The sequence below is a fragment of the Capricornis sumatraensis genome, chromosome 2 (assembly GCF_032405125.1).
Source record: "Capricornis sumatraensis isolate serow.1 chromosome 2, serow.2, whole genome shotgun sequence".
In the NCBI taxonomy this organism is placed as follows: domain Eukaryota; kingdom Metazoa; phylum Chordata; class Mammalia; order Artiodactyla; family Bovidae; genus Capricornis; species Capricornis sumatraensis.
Window position 1 is genome coordinate 128,489,763 of NC_091070.1, and position 19,585 is coordinate 128,509,347.

At 45.1% G+C, this 19,585-nt stretch overlaps 1 protein-coding gene and 1 non-coding gene across 5 annotated transcripts in view; one reads left to right on the forward strand and one right to left on the reverse strand.

Moving 5' to 3' along the window:
• Positions 1-1,507: 1,507 nt before the first annotated feature.
• Positions 1,508-19,585, reverse strand: part of MAB21L3 (mab-21 like 3) — a 29,941-nt gene continuing 11,863 nt past the window's right edge. For 3 of the 4 annotated variants that reach the window (XM_068963566.1, XM_068963565.1, XM_068963567.1), the window contains 4 exons: positions 16,364-16,655; positions 11,065-11,243; positions 10,401-10,595; positions 1,508-5,767 (listed from right to left, as the gene is read on the reverse strand). In XM_068963566.1, coding sequence (XP_068819667.1) covers positions 5,534-5,767; positions 10,401-10,595; positions 11,065-11,243; positions 16,364-16,655 — 900 coding nt within the window. In that variant the 3' untranslated portion in view covers positions 1,508-5,533. The remainder of the gene's footprint in view (positions 5,768-10,400; positions 10,596-11,064; positions 11,244-16,363; positions 16,656-19,585) is intronic. The other variant, XM_068963568.1, reaches the window with a different exon arrangement.
• Positions 17,267-17,339, forward strand: TRNAG-CCC (transfer RNA glycine (anticodon CCC)). Its single transcript has one exon. It is a non-coding gene; the product is annotated as a tRNA-Gly (tRNA).

Here is a 19,585-nt window from a genome sequence, read left to right on the forward strand (position 1 = left end):
TCATAGCACGCCAGGCCTCCCTGTCCATCATCAACTTGCTGAGTTCACTCAGACTCATGTCCATCGAGTCCGTGATGCCATCCAGGCATCTCATCCTCTGTCGTCCCCTTCTCCTCCTGCCCCCTATCCCTCCCAGCATCAGGGTCTTTTCCAATGAGTCAGCTCTTCGCATGAGGTGGCCAAAGTACTGGAGTTTCAGCTTTAGCATCATTCCTTCCAAAGAAATCCCAGGGTTGATCTCCTTCAGAATGGACCGGTTGGATCTCCTTGCAGTCCAAGGGACTCTCAACAGTCTTCTCCAACACCACAGTTCAAAAGCATCAATTCTTCGGCACTCAGCTTCTTCACAGTCCAACTCTCACATCCATTCATGACCAGTGGAAAAACCATAGCCTTCACTAGACTGACCTTAGTCGGCAAAGTAATGTCTCTGCTTTTGAATATGCTGTCTAGGTTGGTCATAACTTTTCTTCCAAGAGTAAGCATCTTTTAATTTCATGGCTGAAATCACCATCTGCAGTGATTTTGGAGCCCAAAAAAATAGTCAGCCACTGTTTCCCCATCTATTTGCCATGAAGTGATGGGACCAGATGCCATGATCTTCGTTTTCTGAATGTTGAGCTTTAAGCCAACTTTTTCACTCTCCTCTTTCACTTTCATCAAGAGGCTTTTTAGTTGTTCTTCACTTTCTGCCATAAGGGTGGTGTCATCTGCATATCTGAGGTTATTGATATTTCTCCCAGCAATCTTGACTCCAGCTTGTGCTTCTTCCAGCCTAGCGTTTCTCATGATGTACTCTGCATAGAAGTTAAATAAGCAGGGTGACAATATACAGCCTTGACGTACTCCTTTTCCTATTTGGAACCAGTCTGGTGTTCCATGTCCAGTTCTAACTGTTGCTTCCTGACCTGCATACAGGTTTCTCAAAAGGCAGGTCAGGTGGTCTGGTATGCCCATCTCTTTCAGAGTTTTCCACAGTTTATTGCGATCCACACAGTCGAAGGCTTTGGCATAGTCAATAAAGCAGAAATAGATGTTTTTCTGGAACTCTCTTGCTTTTTCCATGATCCAGCGGATGTTGGCAATTTGATCTCTGGTTCCTCTGCCTTTTCTAAATCCAGCTTGAACATCTGGAAGTTCACGGTTCACATATTGCTGAAACCTGGCTTGGAGAATTTTCTTAGGGGAGTTTTACCAAACTTTCAATAATAATTTATGCTTGAAATAGAAAAGAATAGGAAAAAATAGAGGGCACTTCCTAAATCCAGTAAAAGGTACAACTATAAAATTTTAGAGACCAATATAGGAGCATATGTCTGTGACCCTAAAAAAATGGGAACGATTTCTTAAACAAGACCCAAAATGTGTCCCGTTATAATGGAGAAAGTCAGTGAAAATTCACATCCGTTAAAATGAAGGATTTAGATCTGTGTTACCACTTCAGAACATATATTGACATTACCTCATAAATTGAAACATAATTTATTTTCCTTGAGCTTGAAATTTCACTCTAATGTATGTAAGGTTAAAAGACTTAAGAGTATCAGAAGACATGTATAAAACTGTGCACAGAAAGAGTTCTAATCACTGAAACTAGGAACAACCCAAAGGCCCAACTGACAGATATATAAAATGGCATAATCTTACAGTGGAATATTATACAACAGCTAAAAGGAACAACCATGCCACATGCATCCACATGGGAGTTTCAAAGGCATACTGTGGACATAGATGCCAATCACAGAAGACTTCACGCAGGATGGTTCCATTCACATAAAGCTTAAAAACTAAAAAGACAGTTGGGATGTACATAGGTCACATTTTGTTGATTCTAAAATATACTTTTTCACACTTTAAACTCTCTAAAATTAGGATGCATCTTACAGTTTATGGTGTTTTGTAATTACCCTTAGGAGTACTTTCTCTTTCTTAGACATGAAATAATGATGCATCTCACAATTGTTGAGGACTTAGGTTCAGTGAAATACGGTAAAACGAAAGAAAAGCAATAGAATGATGAAAGGAAACCTTGGGAGCATGATGACCTATGTCACGGAGGGAGGGACCTGAGGGACAGAAGAGGAACCTAGGAGGATTCTAAAGAAGTGGCAAAATGTGTTTTTGTTTTTGTTTTTACCTAGATATTGAGCATATTGGTATTTGTTTTACTATAATTCTTCAAACAGTTTAGACTCTCATATGTATGATATTTTTCACATTAGAAAAGTGTGAAGAAGTATGGAAATGGAGACACATGTATAATTGAGGAAGCTGGAGAGAGAAAGGGGAGAAGAGATGCAGGTGATGATTAGGGGAGGGTGCAGAGGACGCTACAGGAAAGACATGGGACGATGACCCCAAGATGCTAGGAGGCTTCAGCCCATCACACATGGAGATATCAGGAGAGATATCTCTTCCTATACTGTAGCAAGAGTGACGAAGGAAAAGATGGGCTTATGGAACATATGGAGGGTGTGTTTTGGGTGTGTTATGGGTGTGTTTTCCTTGTAGTGATTTCTAATTTTTTAATGAAGAATTTATCTATGGGGTGGCAGTAGTTATCAGAAATGGCAGAGGTGCACAAATGGACTTGAGGAATAGGCATCTAAAAGGCTAAACGTTTATTCAGTGGTTATATGCCAGCTTTAAACAAACAGCTTTTTACATCCATTGTTCTCTTTATCCCCTCATCAAACTGGTGAGGTATATGTTCTCTTATGATGTATTAGTTTCCCAGGGTCACCATAACAAGATACCACTGACTTCAACAGCATAGCTTAAACAACAGAAAATTGTTTTCTCGCAACCTGGAGGCTACAAGGCCAAGATCAAGGTGCCAGCATTGCTGGTTTCTCCTGAGGCTGCGCCTCAATTTTCAGGTGGTCATTTTTGCACCCGTCCACTGTGTCTCTTCTGAGAACATCAATCTTATTGGATTAGGACCCCACCCCAACAGCCCCTAGCTTTGAAGCCCCTAGCTCTAAATACAGTCGCATTCTGAGGTATTGGGGGTTAGGGCTTCAACATATGAACTTTGGGCCATAACAATGCCCATAAAGTAATGGAGATTTAGAGAGGTTGAACAGCTTGCCAAGGGCATGCATTTAGTTTCAGAAGTGGGATAGGAATGCAGACAGATCCAGTGCAATCTCTGAATGCCAACTATTCCACTAAAAAAATAGCTGGGGGACACCTGAAGAGTGGAGATGAATGGAAAGGGGCTTTGGGAGAATTAAAAAAAGCTGACCTGAATAAAAGAGAAATATTATGAGATCTCAGAGCTGTATAATCTATCCCAGGAAATGGAATAGATGAACGATCCTCTCATAGACTCCGTTGTGAAGTTTGAGCTTTAATCAGAAAGACGGTAATTTTTTGGCCAAAATGGCAGGAAAAGAACAATTCAGCATCAGCTGAAGTCCTCTCCCCTTGGTTCCCTTTTTGCAGAGGCCAGTTTAAATTATGGGCTGAGAGGGGCGACACCTGCTGGGCTCTGCGCTGTATGGGTGGGAACCTGGCTCTTTTCATATGCAGTCCCCCACTGCCCTCTGCTGGCCAGTAGTAGGAACACCCAGGAATGTGCACATTGCTGTACTTGCTTCAAAAAAACAAAACTGTAGGGAAAGGTGGGAAGAATCGACTGGAATCAGGCTGTGGAGTATGTCAGTCCCATTCCTTTCCGTACACATACATACACTTCAGGTCAACGGTACAATCAGCTTTCATTTTTTGGAATTCTGTGACTTTTAAAACTTGCATCAGCTGTTTTCATCATTAGAAAAATATATCTGCCACCTTCTCAAAAAAGATGTTTCTCAAGAGAATTCAAATGCAGAATAACCAACAAAATATTGGTTTGCTCATAATTTCATGTTTTTTCAAAACTATAAACTCATGGTATGCTTGTTCAATATTTAAAACCATGATTTCCAACGCGACAATGCAAGGACCCCACTACTTGCTTACAGGATTTTTGTAAAAATAATTGTATCATTTTCAAACATGACTTTTCTTTAAAAAAAAAAGTCAGCAGTTCATGCTTTTAGAAATTATATATCTGGGGGAAATGTTCTAAGTGATAAGGGATTCCCTTGAATTGAGAAGCATAAATGAGTTTCAGAAGAAACTGAATCCCCCAAGAACTCCTAGAATTCCTTGTCTGTGTGCTTCACAGGATGTGTGGCCTTGATGATCTCAGTGAAATTCAAATACATGGGCTCAAGTGTCTTCAGGGTCCCCATCCTAGTGTGGGTCCCCAGACCCCCTTTATACAGTTGCTAGAATGAACATTTAAAATGCAAATCAAGTCATGATACCTTTTGCTTCTGGAGAGGTCAAATGTCACACCCCTGATTTTAGAGTAAAATACAAATTCCTTACCAGCTTTACAAGGCCAAGTGGTCTGACTCATGCCAGCCCCTGGCCCCCCTTTCTTCCCTTTCAGCTGCTCGCAATTTCATCCTCTATTTCATGGCTCTCTTTCAGTATTCTGTTTATTTCCTTTGGGGCATTTGCAATAATCGTATTTATTTATTAGGTGTTCATTTCCTGTCTCCACCATTAGGTGTCATCCGCATCAGGTGAGTCCTCGCCTACCTTGCTTTCTCTGCACCCCCAGTACCTAATGAACATATATTTATCAGTGAACAAGTAAGCAAACCAGTGAGCAAAGAAAGAAACTGAGAGGGGGATGACACCAAAGTCATTCCATGCAGATCACAGCACTGAGTGTCTTCCGTAAGTAGAGGTCCCACCCCAGACCCACAGCATGGGAAGCCAGCACCGGGGTCACTGCACTTCCACCTTTGACACCATTACTCATCAAAACCACGCCCCCTTTCTTAGAGAACACCAGGGGACCAGGTAGACCCACAAGCCCCAGCCAGCATAAGGAGAACTGGAGGGCACAGGGGCCACACAGGCATGCTAACCACCTAGCAGATATAATCAGTCAACCAGTTGTGTTGCTACTGATCCTGAATGCAAACCCCAGCCACTAAAGCAACAATAAAACGTTGTGTTGATCCAGCGCCTTCCCCTTGAAAGGGCAGCAGCACAGTCCTGTCGGCTCACACCCCTGCTCTGGGGGAGGCAAAGGGATAGTCCCATTTAACAAATGGAAAATCATGAGCCTGTGCTCAGTGGGCTGGAAAACCACTCCTGGGAAGCAGGATGGTGCCTGGCCTTTCAGGGTTCTCATCCTGCATCCTCCCCGTCAAGCAGAGCCTGAGTCAGGGAAAATAGATTCAGAAGCACCATCAGTTCAGAGTCTACGGCTCAGGGAAGCCAGTGAGAGCCATCCCCGGAAGAGGTAGCTCGTGGGGCAGAAAGGCTTGCTTGGTTGCAGGGAGCGTGGACCAGACATCATGGGGCAGAGGTTTCCCCGCTGAAATGCTGCTGGGTCGATGTAATTTCCACTGCCATCTGTGGCTTCTCTCCCAGACAGGATCCTGGCATTTGACTGAGGAATGATCCACAGAGAGTGAGGTCAAGCTTGAATGAAATGCCCGAGAATGTCCCAGGGCAGGCAGCATCAGGGCAGGCTGACCTGGGGGTCCTTCAGGAAGAAGGCCAATGTCTGGGCCAGGGCGTCCAGCTCGCAGGAACTGGCATGCTGCAGGAGGTTGCTCTTCCGCACGAAGTAATGCTTGAGGAAGTGCTGACTCACACACTTGTGCAGCTTCCTCACCAGGCGCAGGAACCCCCTAGTGAAGACTTGCCAGTCCTTGGGATAGGGGTACTTCTCACAAGTCCAGAAGAGCACGGTCTGCGGAAGCAAGAGGTGGTGTCTGACATCGTCCTGGGCCACTGAGGAGGGTGTCTTCAGGAGCATTCCTGAGCTCATGTGGCCTTGGGAGGAGGAGACAGGAGCCCCAGGGTTCTAACCACGGATTCAGGATCCCCAGCCTCCTCCGCCTGGCTTCCCTGCCTCTTTGGTACTTTCTCCTCTGACTTTCTTACCTGGTATCACTTGGCCATCTGAAAGTTATCTCAGTCCATATGAGGATGAGATGGTTAGACGGTATCACCAACTCAATGGACATGAATTTGAGCAAACTCTGGGAGATAGTGGAAGACAGAAGAGCCTGGCATGCTACAGTCCATAGGGTCACAAAGAGTTGGATATGACTTAGCAAGTGAACAAACATAATAACAGGTCCAAACTGAACTCCTGGCCCTCCCTCAGGTACCTGGTGTGCTTCCAGGGTTGTTTATTCAGTCTGTTATGCAAGATAGAAATCTAGGAGTCAGCCCCTTCCCTTACCACCTCCTATCAAGTCCTGCCAATCCTCCTGCCTATGTATTTCTCAATCCACCCACTTACCTTCATCACTGATATTATCATCCTCTGGCACAGCCTGCACCTCTTCTAGTTACCATCCTATCTATTGCCATCTATCCATTGTAGCCATTGTGATCTTTTTGAAATATCAATCTATGTTTCTTCTTGTCTAAACTACTTCAAAGTCTTCCCATTGCTTGTTAATTAAAAAACACAATTGTTAGCATGGTTTGGTTGACAAAGCTTGGTCCCTCCTTTCTTTTCAGGTCTCACCCTGTGCCCTCCCTCTTTCTCTCCTTCCATCCACGCTGGCCTCACTTCATGCTCTCGTCTATCACGGGGCCTTGCACAACCCACTTCTTCCATATGGAGCATTCTTCCTGCCCGACTTGTCCAGGAAACTCATCCTTTCAGCTTAGACTTCCCTATGACACTCTCTCCATCACATTCGTTTTGTTTATTCATCACATTCTCATCATCTCAGCAGCAATGATGACAGTGGTGGTCGTTTTCCTGTGTATTTATGTGTATTACTAGATGGCAAGGGCTTCCCAGGTGGCACAGTGGTAAAGAATCCACCTGCCAATACAGGAGATGGAGGATACTGTGGGCTCGATCCCTGGGTCGGGAAGAGCCCCTGGAGAAGGAATGGCAACCCACTCCAGCATTCTGGCCTGGAAAATCCCATGGACAGAAGAGCCTGGTGGGCTACAGGCCATGGGGTCACAATGTGTAGGACATGACTAGTGACTAAACAACAACAGCTAGATGGCAAACTCCATGTGAGCAGAGAATACAGCCTATTCAAATACAGCCTATCTGTATTCACACACATTGTTACTAGCATTCAGCAGAGGGACTGGCCCAGGACAGGTAGTTAGTAAACATTTTTTGACTGAGTGAAATAATGAATTAATATTTGGGTTTAGATACTGAGTATTTTAAAAATATAGTCTTTACTAAAAAGTAAAAGAGCAGTTTTAGGTTCACAGCAAGATCCTGAGTGTGTTTTGATTTACAGGACATTGTTTTGAGTAAATGAGTTGGAGATAATTTCATGCTAGTCAAGATAACCTAGATACAAAAACATGTTTTAATTCCTCTTGTAGTTAAGCTTTTATCTCCCTAAACAAACAGAAGCACTTAAGCCTATTATAAGCTAGCCTCTGTGCCTTTGAGCAGGTTTAAGCATAAATAAGCCAATGAAAGATAAGTTATTTCTTCCATTGAAATTGCTATAGGGGAGGGACTTCTCTGGAAGTCCATTGATTAAGGTTCCATGTTTCTAATGCAGGGGGGCACGTGTTTGATCCCTGGTCAGGGAATTAACATTCTACATGATATGAGGCAAGACCAAAAAAAAAAAAAACAAAAATGTTTAAAAACCCAATTAAAAAAATATTGTTGGTGGGGGAAGCCTCTTTGGGAAGGATGTAACAATCTTCTGTGAGGTGACCGTGATTGGCACATCCTTCCTGATGCTGTTCTGCAACCCAGTCTCTTCCACTTTCCCTGGACTAAAGCCTTGGCAAGGATCCTACACACTCAAGCCATCACCCAGGGTGGTGTTTAATAGCACATTGCCATCAGCCAAGTCCATCCCAGTGTCTGCACATGAGAGGATTCTGCCCTTGGAGCAGGAGTGGAAGACGAGAGGAAAAGGCAGTCAGTACTGTTTTGATTTCTCAACCAACAACCCTGCCCCCTTTTAAATGCCCACTCTTAAGAATGTTCAATTTTATTATGCCATGCAGGTGGGCTAGGGAAGACTAAACAGAAAGCATTTAAGGAGTTGCCCTGAAATCCTCTAGATGAGCTGGAAGTCACTGGAATACAAGTAAATCCTGGCTGGAATACAGCTTTGAGAGCAGTCAAGGGCAGGAAGACCTGTGGTGGCCCTATTCAATCTTCCTAAAACACTCATGCTACTCAAAGCATTTTTATTCAGCCTGATTGCTGTTCAGTGGTTAGTTAAGAGTATGAGATTTGATATGAGATAGCCAAGGGTTTCCTTCTCAGCTCTGACTCTTGCTAGGGTGGTCTGTGGAAAGGTATGTAAGAAAGAAGCTAAACCCCCCAGATGAATCAGACTACCTTCAGAAAATATGCATCCTCGATCCAGGAGAATAGGTGTATGTTTTTAGGGGGACATGCTTGGGGACACTTTAAGAATGCTGAAACAGAAGAGGAAGGCCTCGCTATGTGCAAATAAGATGTTAACAGATTCTCAAGATCTCCTGGAGAAGGAAACGGCAACCCACTCCAGTACTCTTGCCTGGAAAATCCCACGGACGGAGGAGCCTGGTAGGCTACAGTCCATGGGGTCGCAAAGAGTCGGGCACGACTGAGCGACTTCACTTTCTTTTCTTTCAGGCAGGACAGGGAGAACAGGTTATCAGAAAAGACAGAAAGCAAAGCAAAAACTAGTGATTCTGCAGGGGGGAGAGAGAGGTGAAATGTAAGGTCATTCACGACCATGATCAGCAAGTATTTACTGAGCAACTACTATGCACGAAGCATTGGGAGAGATGCAAAGGGTTTGGTACTAGCTGCCCTTCAATAGCTCGTGTTAGGAGTGAAAGAGTAACACAGGGCTAGAAAACAGTCATCCACTGGATGAGATGGGGCACAGACAGGAGCGTGCAGAAGGGCACGGCACACCCCAGGGACTTGCGCTATCCCGTGCGGAAAGTCAAGGAGAAGGGCTGATGCTCTGAGGTGGGTAACAGCGGGGCTGGGGCTATGCTGTCTGTCTGTAAGAGTCAGATACCTCCACCCTCAGTGTGATGCACACAGTATTATAGAAGTATCCAGTTCACCAAGTGTGGTTGGAACTTTGAGAAAGAGGAGTTGAGAGTGTGATCCAAAGCCCTCTCCCCAGGGTGAGCCCCTGATCCCTGAGTCCAGGTCAGGTTCTGCTGCCCTGCATCCTAGGGCAATGCTCCTCTCCTTCCCAGTATCTCCCACGTGGCACGATTCCACGTGCACCTGTAGACTGTTGACCAACATCTGTCTCCCTTGCTGGACCACAGGCTACACAAGAGCAAGACCACGTCGTGTTTGCTCAGCTTGCACCTCCATGTTTAGAGCACACAGCAGGTGCAGGGGCGCAGGTGACTGGCCCACAGACATCTCAAGAAACATTTGCTGGGTGAATGAATGACTGAGTGAATGAGGGAATGCATTCATAGCGGTCTAATGCTAAATCCTTGCCAGGGACCTCCCTGGTGGTCCAGTGGTAAAGAATCTGCCTGCCAATGCAGGGGACATGGGTTTGATCCCTGATCTGGGAAGATTCCTTATGCCTCAGAGTAACTAAGCCCAAGCACCACACTACTGAGCCCGTGCCCTAGAGCCTCTGCTCCTCAACAAGAGAAGCCACTGCAGTGAGAAGAATAGCCCCGGCTCACCAGAACTAGAGAAAGCCCACGCACGGCAACAAAAACCCACGGCTGTCAAAAATAAGTAATTAAATAAAATTTTAAAAAATAAAAATAATAAATCCTTGCCAGGTAGTTTGCTGCCATGTTCGTGGGGTAACCCCAACATTTCCTGGTTTCCTCCTCTGCACAAAGTGTGTGTGTGTGCATGCACACCTGGGCTAGAGTGTAGACTGAATGCACGATAACGAGGGAAAATGCGAATCCACCTGAGGTCTGAGCAGCTCACAAGATCTCACCAGACTCTAGACTTCTCCGGGGTAGAGAATGCATGCTGTAATTCATTTCCGAACCTCAGCAGGGTTGCTGGCACACAGTGGGCACTTGGGTTGGTTTGTTGAGTGAAATAGGGGGAGAGAGAGAGGGAGACAGAGAAGGCAAGACAGAAAGGGAGGAAGAGAAGAGGGGAACCGGAAGAGGGAAGGGAGGAGGCGGAAGGAGGAGGCAGAAGACGGGAACCCTGGGCAGAGCTGCTGTGGGCACGCAGCGGGGCTGTGCTTCTACACACATGCACACACACAGACACATGCACAGACACACACACACAGACACACAGATACACAGACACACAGACACAGGCACAGACACACAGATACACAGACACACAGACACACACACACACACTCTGCAAAGACCCACCCCACCCCAGCCCCTCTGCGCTGGGGCCACCCCCTCACCTGCAGGTGGTAGGACGTGATCACAGGCCGTGTCCCCGGACACCAGACATCCTCCTTCATCTGTCTTAGGGCCTGAAAGCACTTCCGGCGGCAGCCCCCGTCCTCGTCCAGCTGCTCCAGCAGCACCTGCTCCGCCCGCAAGAAGCTCAGCTGCCAGTGATAGCTTGAACAGGCCAGTAAGCTGAACCCGAATGACTGGGGGGGAGAGAAACACCGCGGCAAGTGAGAAGGGTGGGGCTGGTCCGGGAGAAAGCCACCTCTGAAGCAGCCCGCTAGGGTGGGGGCCCTGCCAGTGGGCAGGCAGCACGGCCCACGTGGGGATACTGAGAGAGCCTCCGGGCCAGCCCCTTGCACGTGGGCAGTTCACGGGGAAGGCTGTGCCCACTTTCTCTCGTGCAGTGGTTCTCCGACTTGAGCCTGCCCCAGAATCACCTGGAGGCCTCATGAGAACACAGACTTCTGGGCCCTGCCTCCCACGTCTCTTCAGCAGGGCCAGAGCGGGGCCCAGGAATCTGCATTTGTAACAGGTTCCCAGGTGGCCCTGCAGGTTCTGGGGATCTAGTGAAATCTCAGATATCCTTCCGAAGCTGGATGGCGGCCAATGATGCCCTGGGTGGTTAAGCTGAGAGCGCCTCTGGTGAGCCGAGTCCCTGCAGGATGATACCTTGATGCATTGCACTGTCTCTGGAGAAGGCCAGCGCTTCAGACACGAAGGCCACTGGGCTTTCTTGGACCAGGCGGTGGGAATGTCCACGGAGGGGGTCAGCTGTAGTTCCACCTGACCTGCAGAGGTTTCCACGACAACTCGAACTACAAGGTGGTCCATTAGCATGCGGACCCTGCCTGGTGGTAAATGACAGACAGACAATGAGAAGACAAATAATGGTTCAATACCAGCGTTTGAAGAAAGAATTTGTGAGCTGTGGCTTGTACCAGCCCCTTGTAACTGGTGGCACAATTTTCAGAATGTCATCAGCACCCCCAAGGTGGCATGGTTAGGTCAAAGTGAAAGTGTTCGTCATTTAATCGTGTCTGACTCTGCACAACCCCATGGACTGTAGCCCACCAGGCTCCTCTGTCCATGGAATTCTCCAGCCAAGAATATTGCACTGGATTGCTGTTCCCTTCTCCTGGCAATCTTCCTGATCCAGGGGTTGAACCTGCATCTCTTGCATTGCAGGCAGATTCTTCCCCATCTGAGCCACCAGGGAAGCCCACGTTTATGTCAACATGAGACAGTTAGCTAAGTGAATACTGATAGAAGCATTACTAGAAAATCTCACTGTTGGTGGGGTTTTCTTTTCTTCTTCATCCTCTCCCCCAAGGTTTGACTGTACCTTTTCTAAAAAAGCAGTTGACTCTTTCCAGAAGGCTCAACTGAGCCATAGTATACAAGGAAAAGAAATAGTTTTTGCTACTGTAAGATGAAACCCAAGCATTTTTCTATAACCCAGGTTCCAAGCAGGTTTAGGATAGCCTCAGACCCCTGACTTATTCATTTGCCTTTGGTAGAGTTCAGCTTAACCTGTCTCTTAACCAAGTTCCAGTCTCAGGGATGGTATTTGTTCCCACCACCCATTAACTAGCCCAGCTTTGGAAGATTTATCACTGTAAGCCTTGTGATCATAAAATACTTCCAAGTGTGTCATGGCCACTGGCTTAAAGGGTCAAATGGGCAGAAAGAAGCCTTCATTGTCTTTTCCAACCAAGCAAAGAGAGGGAGAGAAAAGGAATGGGTCTGGGGACATTTTCTAGTTGATAGACTAGAATTTGTTTCTAATCTGTTTCCCCTTTCTTTCAAAAGATAAACAGTAGTTTTTTTGTTTTTTGTTTGCTTGCCTTCATTATAGATAAGGATGAGCCATCCTGAATCGAAATCTATTATTTTGTTTTTCGTTGCTCAAAGAAGGAAATGAAAACTCATTCATTAATTGTGTTAGGTTGTTCAAAAGGAAAACACTGCTCTCCTTGACTGGGGTGTGATAAACAGCTTATTGTCTGTATCTCATCAGAGCCGCCCAGACAGGAACATGACAACGTCTGGCACTTCAGCATTATTTACTGAAAGCACCTCATCAACCTGGCCCAGTTTGAATCTCTTATTTGCTCTTTCACTATTAACAGCGTTGAGTGAAGAATGAGGAGGTAAGCAAACGTATCAGCTCCAGCCTGCCTAGTCCACACCTGGCTTCTGCAGCTCTGCTTATTTGGTGTGTGAAATTCGGCTATTACTTGATCTCGCTAAATCTCAGTTTCTTGTTTGTAGAACAGTTAGAAAAATGATCCTAACTCTAACAGGATTGCCAACACTATTAAATTAAATAATCCATGAAAGCATCCTCTACATTGTAAGAAACCATTCAACATGAACTATCTCCATTACAGAATCTTTCAGAACTATTCTGTCTAGACAAGCAAAAGTACATGCAAATCTTTGCTTTCTACACAAATGGAGTTTCATATTGTTCAGCAGTTTGGTTTTTCACTTAACTATGTTGCACAGATAGAAATCAGTCCTGAATATTCATTGGAAGGACTGTTGTTGAAGCTGAAACTCCAGTACTTTGGCCACCTGATGCAAAGAGCTGACTCATTTGAAAAGACTGATGCTAGGAAAGATTGAAGGTGGGAGGAGAAGGGGACGACAGAGGATGGGATGGTTGGATGGCATCACCAACTCAATGGAATGAGTTTGGGTAAACTCCAGGAGTTGGTGATGGACAGGGAGGCCTGGTGTGCTACAGTCCATGGGGTTGCAGAGTCGGACATGACTGAGCGACTGAACTGATGTTGCACGGGAATTTTTCATAACTCTGTGTGTATACACACACACTCCATTCTTTTTTTAATCCTAATTTCTCTCCATTAGTGTGAAATACATGCAAAATGTCAAAGTCAACAAAGTATTTTAAAAGGGAAATTAAAAGGAGGGTTTCCATTAAAGTCATATATTGGATTGGAGAATTCCAAACCCATGGCCTCTAAGACATATAAAAGTTTGAAAACATTATTTGCAAGTAAGGAAAGAGACTGCTAGAAAGTAGGAGACTCATATGGAATTAGAAATGAAGCAAGAACATCTATCTAGGAAAGTACTAAGTGGGAGACTTGCTAAAATACCCTGATGGCATTAACCCTTGATACTTACAGCTTCTGTGTATAGAAACAGCACAGAGAGGCAGAGAGGGGGTCTAATGGGCCAAGGCTAGGTGGTGAGCCTCACAAGCCTGGAGTCAGGAAAAGCTGTATCTTGAGGAAAATTAGGAACTAAGAGAAATAGACAGATTTTTCTTGTGGGCTCTGGGTTGTTGATTCAATATAAAATGCAACAGCAACAAAAAGCAAGATTTTCCCTCCTCCCTAGAATTTCAAAGGCATTAGTCACCCTCCTGTGTTTAGGGCCTGAATGTTTCCATCCCCAAATCATCCAGGTAAGGTGGAACTTCTGGGAGTACCAGGAAAAATCAAACATAAGTCTTCTTGGAGAAACATACCCCAGGACACTCATAGAGCGTGAATAATGTTGCCTAGACAGATGATGTGAGTCCCTGGTCTCATATTGACAAGCCTTATTATTTTTAAAAGCTGCTTAAAAGTCCACTAGGCAGATGTAGCATAATTTATGCAGTCAGTGTTCCTTTGTTAGCCATCAGATGATTTCTGATTACTCACTATTACCGAGCCTATTTCACTGGATATCCTTGTGCCTATTTCTTTGTGTATCTGTAGGAATGGATTTTCGGAGAAGGCAATGGCACCCCTACTCCAGTACTTTTGCCTGGAAAATCCCATGGGCAGAGGAGCCTGGTAGGCTGCAGTCCATGGGGTTGCAAAGTCGGACATGACTGAGCGACTTCACTTTCACTTTTCACTTTCATGCATTGGAGAAGGAAATGGCAACCCACTCCAGCCTGGAGAATCCCAGGGACGGGGGAGCCTGATGGGCTACCATCTATGGGGTTGCACAGAGTCGGACACGACTGAAGCGACTTAGCAGCAGCAGGAATGTATTTTAGAACTGGAATTGTTGAATTGCCAAGTAAGCACATTACAAATATAAAAACCCTTTTTTAAAAAGGGGGGATACCAATTTACACTTTCTAAAATAATGCATGAAAAATGCCTATTTAACCATACTCACCCCTGCACTGAACAAAATTGTAGGTTTTCATCTCTGTCAATGTACCAGGTGTTTTAAATGTACATTTCTTAAAATATATGTTAAATGGGACAATTTTAAATTTTTACTAGCCTTTTTTTTCCTGTGAATCATGTCTTTTGGTCAGTATTTCTATTGGTCTGCTCACAGATTTTTTTTTATTGGTTTATAAATACACTTTTATAACTAAGGAAATTAGCCATTTCCACAGTTTGAAATTCACCATTTTACTCTGTGTGAACAAAACGTGAATGTGGGACTTCTCTGGTGGTCCAATGGTAAAGAATCTGCATGCCAAGGCAGAGAACACGAGTTTGATCCCTGGTCCAGGATGATCCTGCATGCTGTGGAACATCTAAGCCCACGTGTCACAACTACTGAGTCGAGTGCTGCAACTACTGAATTCTTCACGCTCTAGAGTCGGTGTTCCACAACAAGAGAAGCCACCACAATGTGAAACCTGTGCACAGCAACTAGAGAGTAGCCCCTCCCTTGCCACAACTAGAGAAAACCCGTGTGTAGCAACAAAGCCCCAGCACAGCCAGAAATAAATTAATTTCAAAAAAGTATGTGTGTAGGCAGGTGTGCACATATGGTACACTGAACTATAGCTTAGGATTTGGGGGTTGTGAGAAAACTGTAATTCAAAAAGATCCATGCACACCAAAGTTCATTGCAGCATTATTTACAATAGCCAAGACATGGAAGCCACCTAAATGTCCATCAACAGCTGAATGGATAATGAAGATGGATATATATGTCTATGTGTCTATATATACAATGAAATATTAGTCATCCATAAAAAAGAGTTTATCATACTAAAGTCAGAAAGGGAAAGATATGATATCACTTGTATGTGAAATCTAAAAAAAAAAAAGCATACAAATCAACTTATTTACAAAACAAAAATAAAACTATAGACATAGAAAAGAAACCTTACAGTTACCAAAGATGAAAGGGGCAGACAGAGGGATAAATTAGGAGTTTGGGATTAGCATATACACACTACTATATAAAAAATAGATAACCGGGGGGGACACTCTCTGTCCCCCTTCTGATGTCTATGTCAGAAGCTTTCTATGTCCTTTTTATACTTTAATAAAACTCTGCTACACACACTAAAAAATAAAATAGATAACCAACAAAGACCTACTGTATAGTACAGGGAAATATACTCAATATTTTGTAGTACCATATAAGGGAAAAGAATCTGAAAGAGAAAAGACACATATATATCTATACCTGAATCATTGCTATACACCTGAAACTAACACAACATTGTAAATCAACTATACTTCAATAAAAAAAGGGGGGAAAAAGCTTTTGTGGTTGTCAAACATAATCGGTTCCTTATAGCTTCTGGCTTTCATTATCTGGTGTAAGTCAGTGTTTCCCCAGTGAGCTGCCACAGAACAGCGGAGGGATACTGCAGTCAGTTGGGTGTTGTGGTGAAAATGTGCTAATAACAAAGATCTGAGCTTTATGAGAATTTGCTTGTTCATGAAAATACCCAGGTTTTGAAGCTAACATCTTGGAAAGGGTACATAACCCAAAGACTGCCTTATCTGTGCCAGGGCAGTAATCCACGTGTGTTGTGAGTTTGAATTCCATTCTGTGTGTCACACCAGAAAAAAAAAAAGAGCAAATTCACGTAATGAGGATTAGGCAGATGTAAAAAGCACATGATTTTATCCTCATTTTAGGGGTGTGAGCTTCAGGAAACACCCAAGCAGAGGACACTTTTGTTTTTAGAGCAAAACAGAAATGCCAGACACTTTCCTTGTATGCTCCCCCACTGGCTCACCTGACAGGTGACAGGTCTCAATTGCGTTTTCGACCAGTTTCCGGAACACCTGGAGGACCTTGGCGGGCACAATGTCTCCCTCGATGTTGACGTCTGCCTCTTGCCACTGCCCGGGGCTCTTCAGAAACTGCTCCACCTCCAGCCACTGCTGCAGGCCCTCTGGGTCCTGCAGGGGGCGGGGCAGACGGGCGCCCTTCAGGCTGTAGTAGCGCCAGCGCTGCTGCCGGGCCTCCCTGTACCCGGCCAGGCCTCTCATCGGGACTGTGATGAGGAACTGGGTGGGAGCCAAGACCTGGGGTCAGGAAAGCGGAGAGTGGGGGTGTCAGTCCATAGACTCGGGAGGTGACGCAAGCCCTGGGGGAGCTGCCCTGCTGACCCAGGCCACTCAGTGAACCACTCAACCCTCAGCAATCTGACAAGGAGGACAGAACTGCGCCCACCTGCCTGCCTGTCGGCAGAGGATTCCATCTCTGTTGTGCCACTAGCCCATTGAAATGCTTTGGGCAAAGAAATTAACTCAGTGAGGCCTGGGTTTCATGGATCTGCAAGAAAAAGAGTGAAGTGGGCCCAGAACTCTAGAGTCTCCTGACGTTTGGGGTGGGGTTGGGGTAGGGGAGAAAAAGCAGGGGAGGGAGCTAGTAGTCACCGCATTCTGCGCATACCAAGCACTCCAATGCTGTGCATCCTCCTATCTCGTGTTCACAGTCACACACAAGTTGGGCTTTGCTAACATTGACCAAATGAGGAGCCTGAGGCTCGGAGGGGTTCAAAGTCTCCCCAGGGACACACAGCCAGTCAGTGGTAGAGCTGGAACCTGACCTTGGATGTTCTGATTGTTCATTCAGTGGTTAATTTTCTCTCCTGAGCTGGTTCTTGGTCAAGAATGAATGACCTGGGGAGACTTCCCTGGTGGTCCAGTGGCTAAGACTCTGTGCTCCCAACGCAGGGGGCCCAGGTTCAATCCCTGGCCAGGGAACTAGATCCCTCATGTTGTAACTAAGAGCTTGCATGCTGCAACTAAAGAACCCACGTGCCACAACTAAGACCTGAGGCAGTCAAATAAATAAATAATAATAATAAAAAAGGATGAATGACCTGGGATGGATGAAAGATCTGATAATAAATTAAGGGTGGGAAGGGGTGGAGAGGAGGTGAAACCATTTTGCCAAATGCAGAATTTTTTTTACTTGGACTGATGATCCGCAGACAGTTTTAATGACTAACCCTTACAGAGTCACAGAAATGAAAACCTTTTTGTTGAGACAATGTGAATTACTGAGATGATTCTAAGTTAAATGGGAAAAAGGTGAACACGAAGAATCTACATAACTCTATTTTTACAAGAACCAGGTAAGCAGCTGTCACGCCAATAGTCCAAGAGGTAGAACATGATGGTAAATGGTGCGGTACCACCAAAGGGAAATGATGCTTAACCACATCACACAGCAGCCCACTCCACCCTGTAAGTTTCCCCATCACTCAGTTATACACTGGAGGAGCTACCGCTTTTCCATGGAAAGTTCTGACAATGGAATTGGATAACTTTTGCCCAGGGACCTGTCGGTGCAAATTCAGAGGTGAACACTGAAATCAGCAGCAACTGAATCTTCCTCATTCTCAGGGAACAGTAGTTTGATTCTTGAGATGACGGGTCTGAAACAGAGGAGGAACCTATGGTCCTTCCCCCCGACCCCATGTCCTCTGCCGGCCTTTTGTCTGTGGAAAACTTTAGTCAAAAAAGTTTAATCACAGAAGCGAGAACACGTGGAAACAAAGGAAAGCAGTGAAAGGAGATGAAATAATAATAATGTAGCCATGAAGCACGGGCAAGGGCCTTTAGTTCCCCCCCAGGGGCTGTCATTAATATTCTGAGCCATGTCCTGGAGAAGTCTTACAGATGCTGAAAGCCCCACCAGCTGGAGAAGTTAACTACACAATGCCCAGACTGCAGCCGTGACATAAGCTGCCTCAATTCCGAGAATTGGTCTCAAAGACACGGAAACAAACTGACCCTGCAACTGAAGATTAACTGTACCTAAAACACCCAACACGATGCTGGTCAGACCACCGATGACCAATCTGAAGATGGCTGTCAGAGGTGCCTGTGCTGTTTTTTCAAGCAGCCCCCTCTCTGTCTATAAAAGCTCTTGCCGCCGAGTGTCAGGTGGGGAGACAGCCTCTGGACAGAAGCCCTCCCTCCCCCACCAGTCACCGAATCTGAAATAAACCTTTCTTTGCACCAATATGGCCTGTTTATTGGCTTTTGACTGGTGAGCAGCCAGACCCCACGATTCAGTAACAGGTCCACATGACTTCTGGTATCCATTGACATGTGGTAGGATTAAAATAAGAGGGGGACCTAAATTATGACATTCAAAATCTATACATTTTTTTGAACCCACTTGCACGTGAATCCAAAAACCCAAGTATCATGTCATTAGTCACATGATAAATGGTGCTTAATACATCCTTATCAAATTTGGTCCAAGAGAAAATAAAAACATATTTATATGCCCCACTGTAACTATTTTTTTCAAAACTTAATGTATTATATAGGACATGATGTATATAAATGCAAGATGTATTTTAAGTTATGACTTCTAAGTGAGACAACAGCAGGAAATTTCCCCAGATATAGTTCTAGAAAAAGTGATGTTATGTTTCTATTCATAGTCACTGGTCTATATTTGTCCTGTCTAAGTTGGCAGTGTGGTAGAGGTGGGCAGATGATGTTCTGACGTCCCAAGATCCAATCTAACTTTATAACTATCATCCTGGGGTAAATCTCCTAAAATCTGATACTGTCCCCAAACCCACAAGTCCCAGAATCTTGTGGGTGGTCCTTGTACCCACCAAACTTGAAATGTACTGGACTGACTTCCCAGGTGGCGCTAGTGGTAAAGAACCCACCTGCCAATGCAGGAGACATAAGAGACTTGGGTTCGATCTATGGGCCAGGAAGATCCCCTGGAGGAAGACATGGCAACCCACTCCAGTATTCTTGCCTGGAGAATCCCAAGGACAGAGGGTCCTGTTTAGCTACAGTCCATGGGGTCACAGAGTCGGACACGACTGAAGCAACTTAGCAGAGCAATGGTTTTTCATTCAGGTAGTAATTCTTTTGCTTACTTACTCATTCAGCAGAAGCTGAGTGTCTACCATGGGCCACCATGCTGGGTACTATGAGGGGACAAGCAAGAGATGTGATCCTTAAAAGCAAGG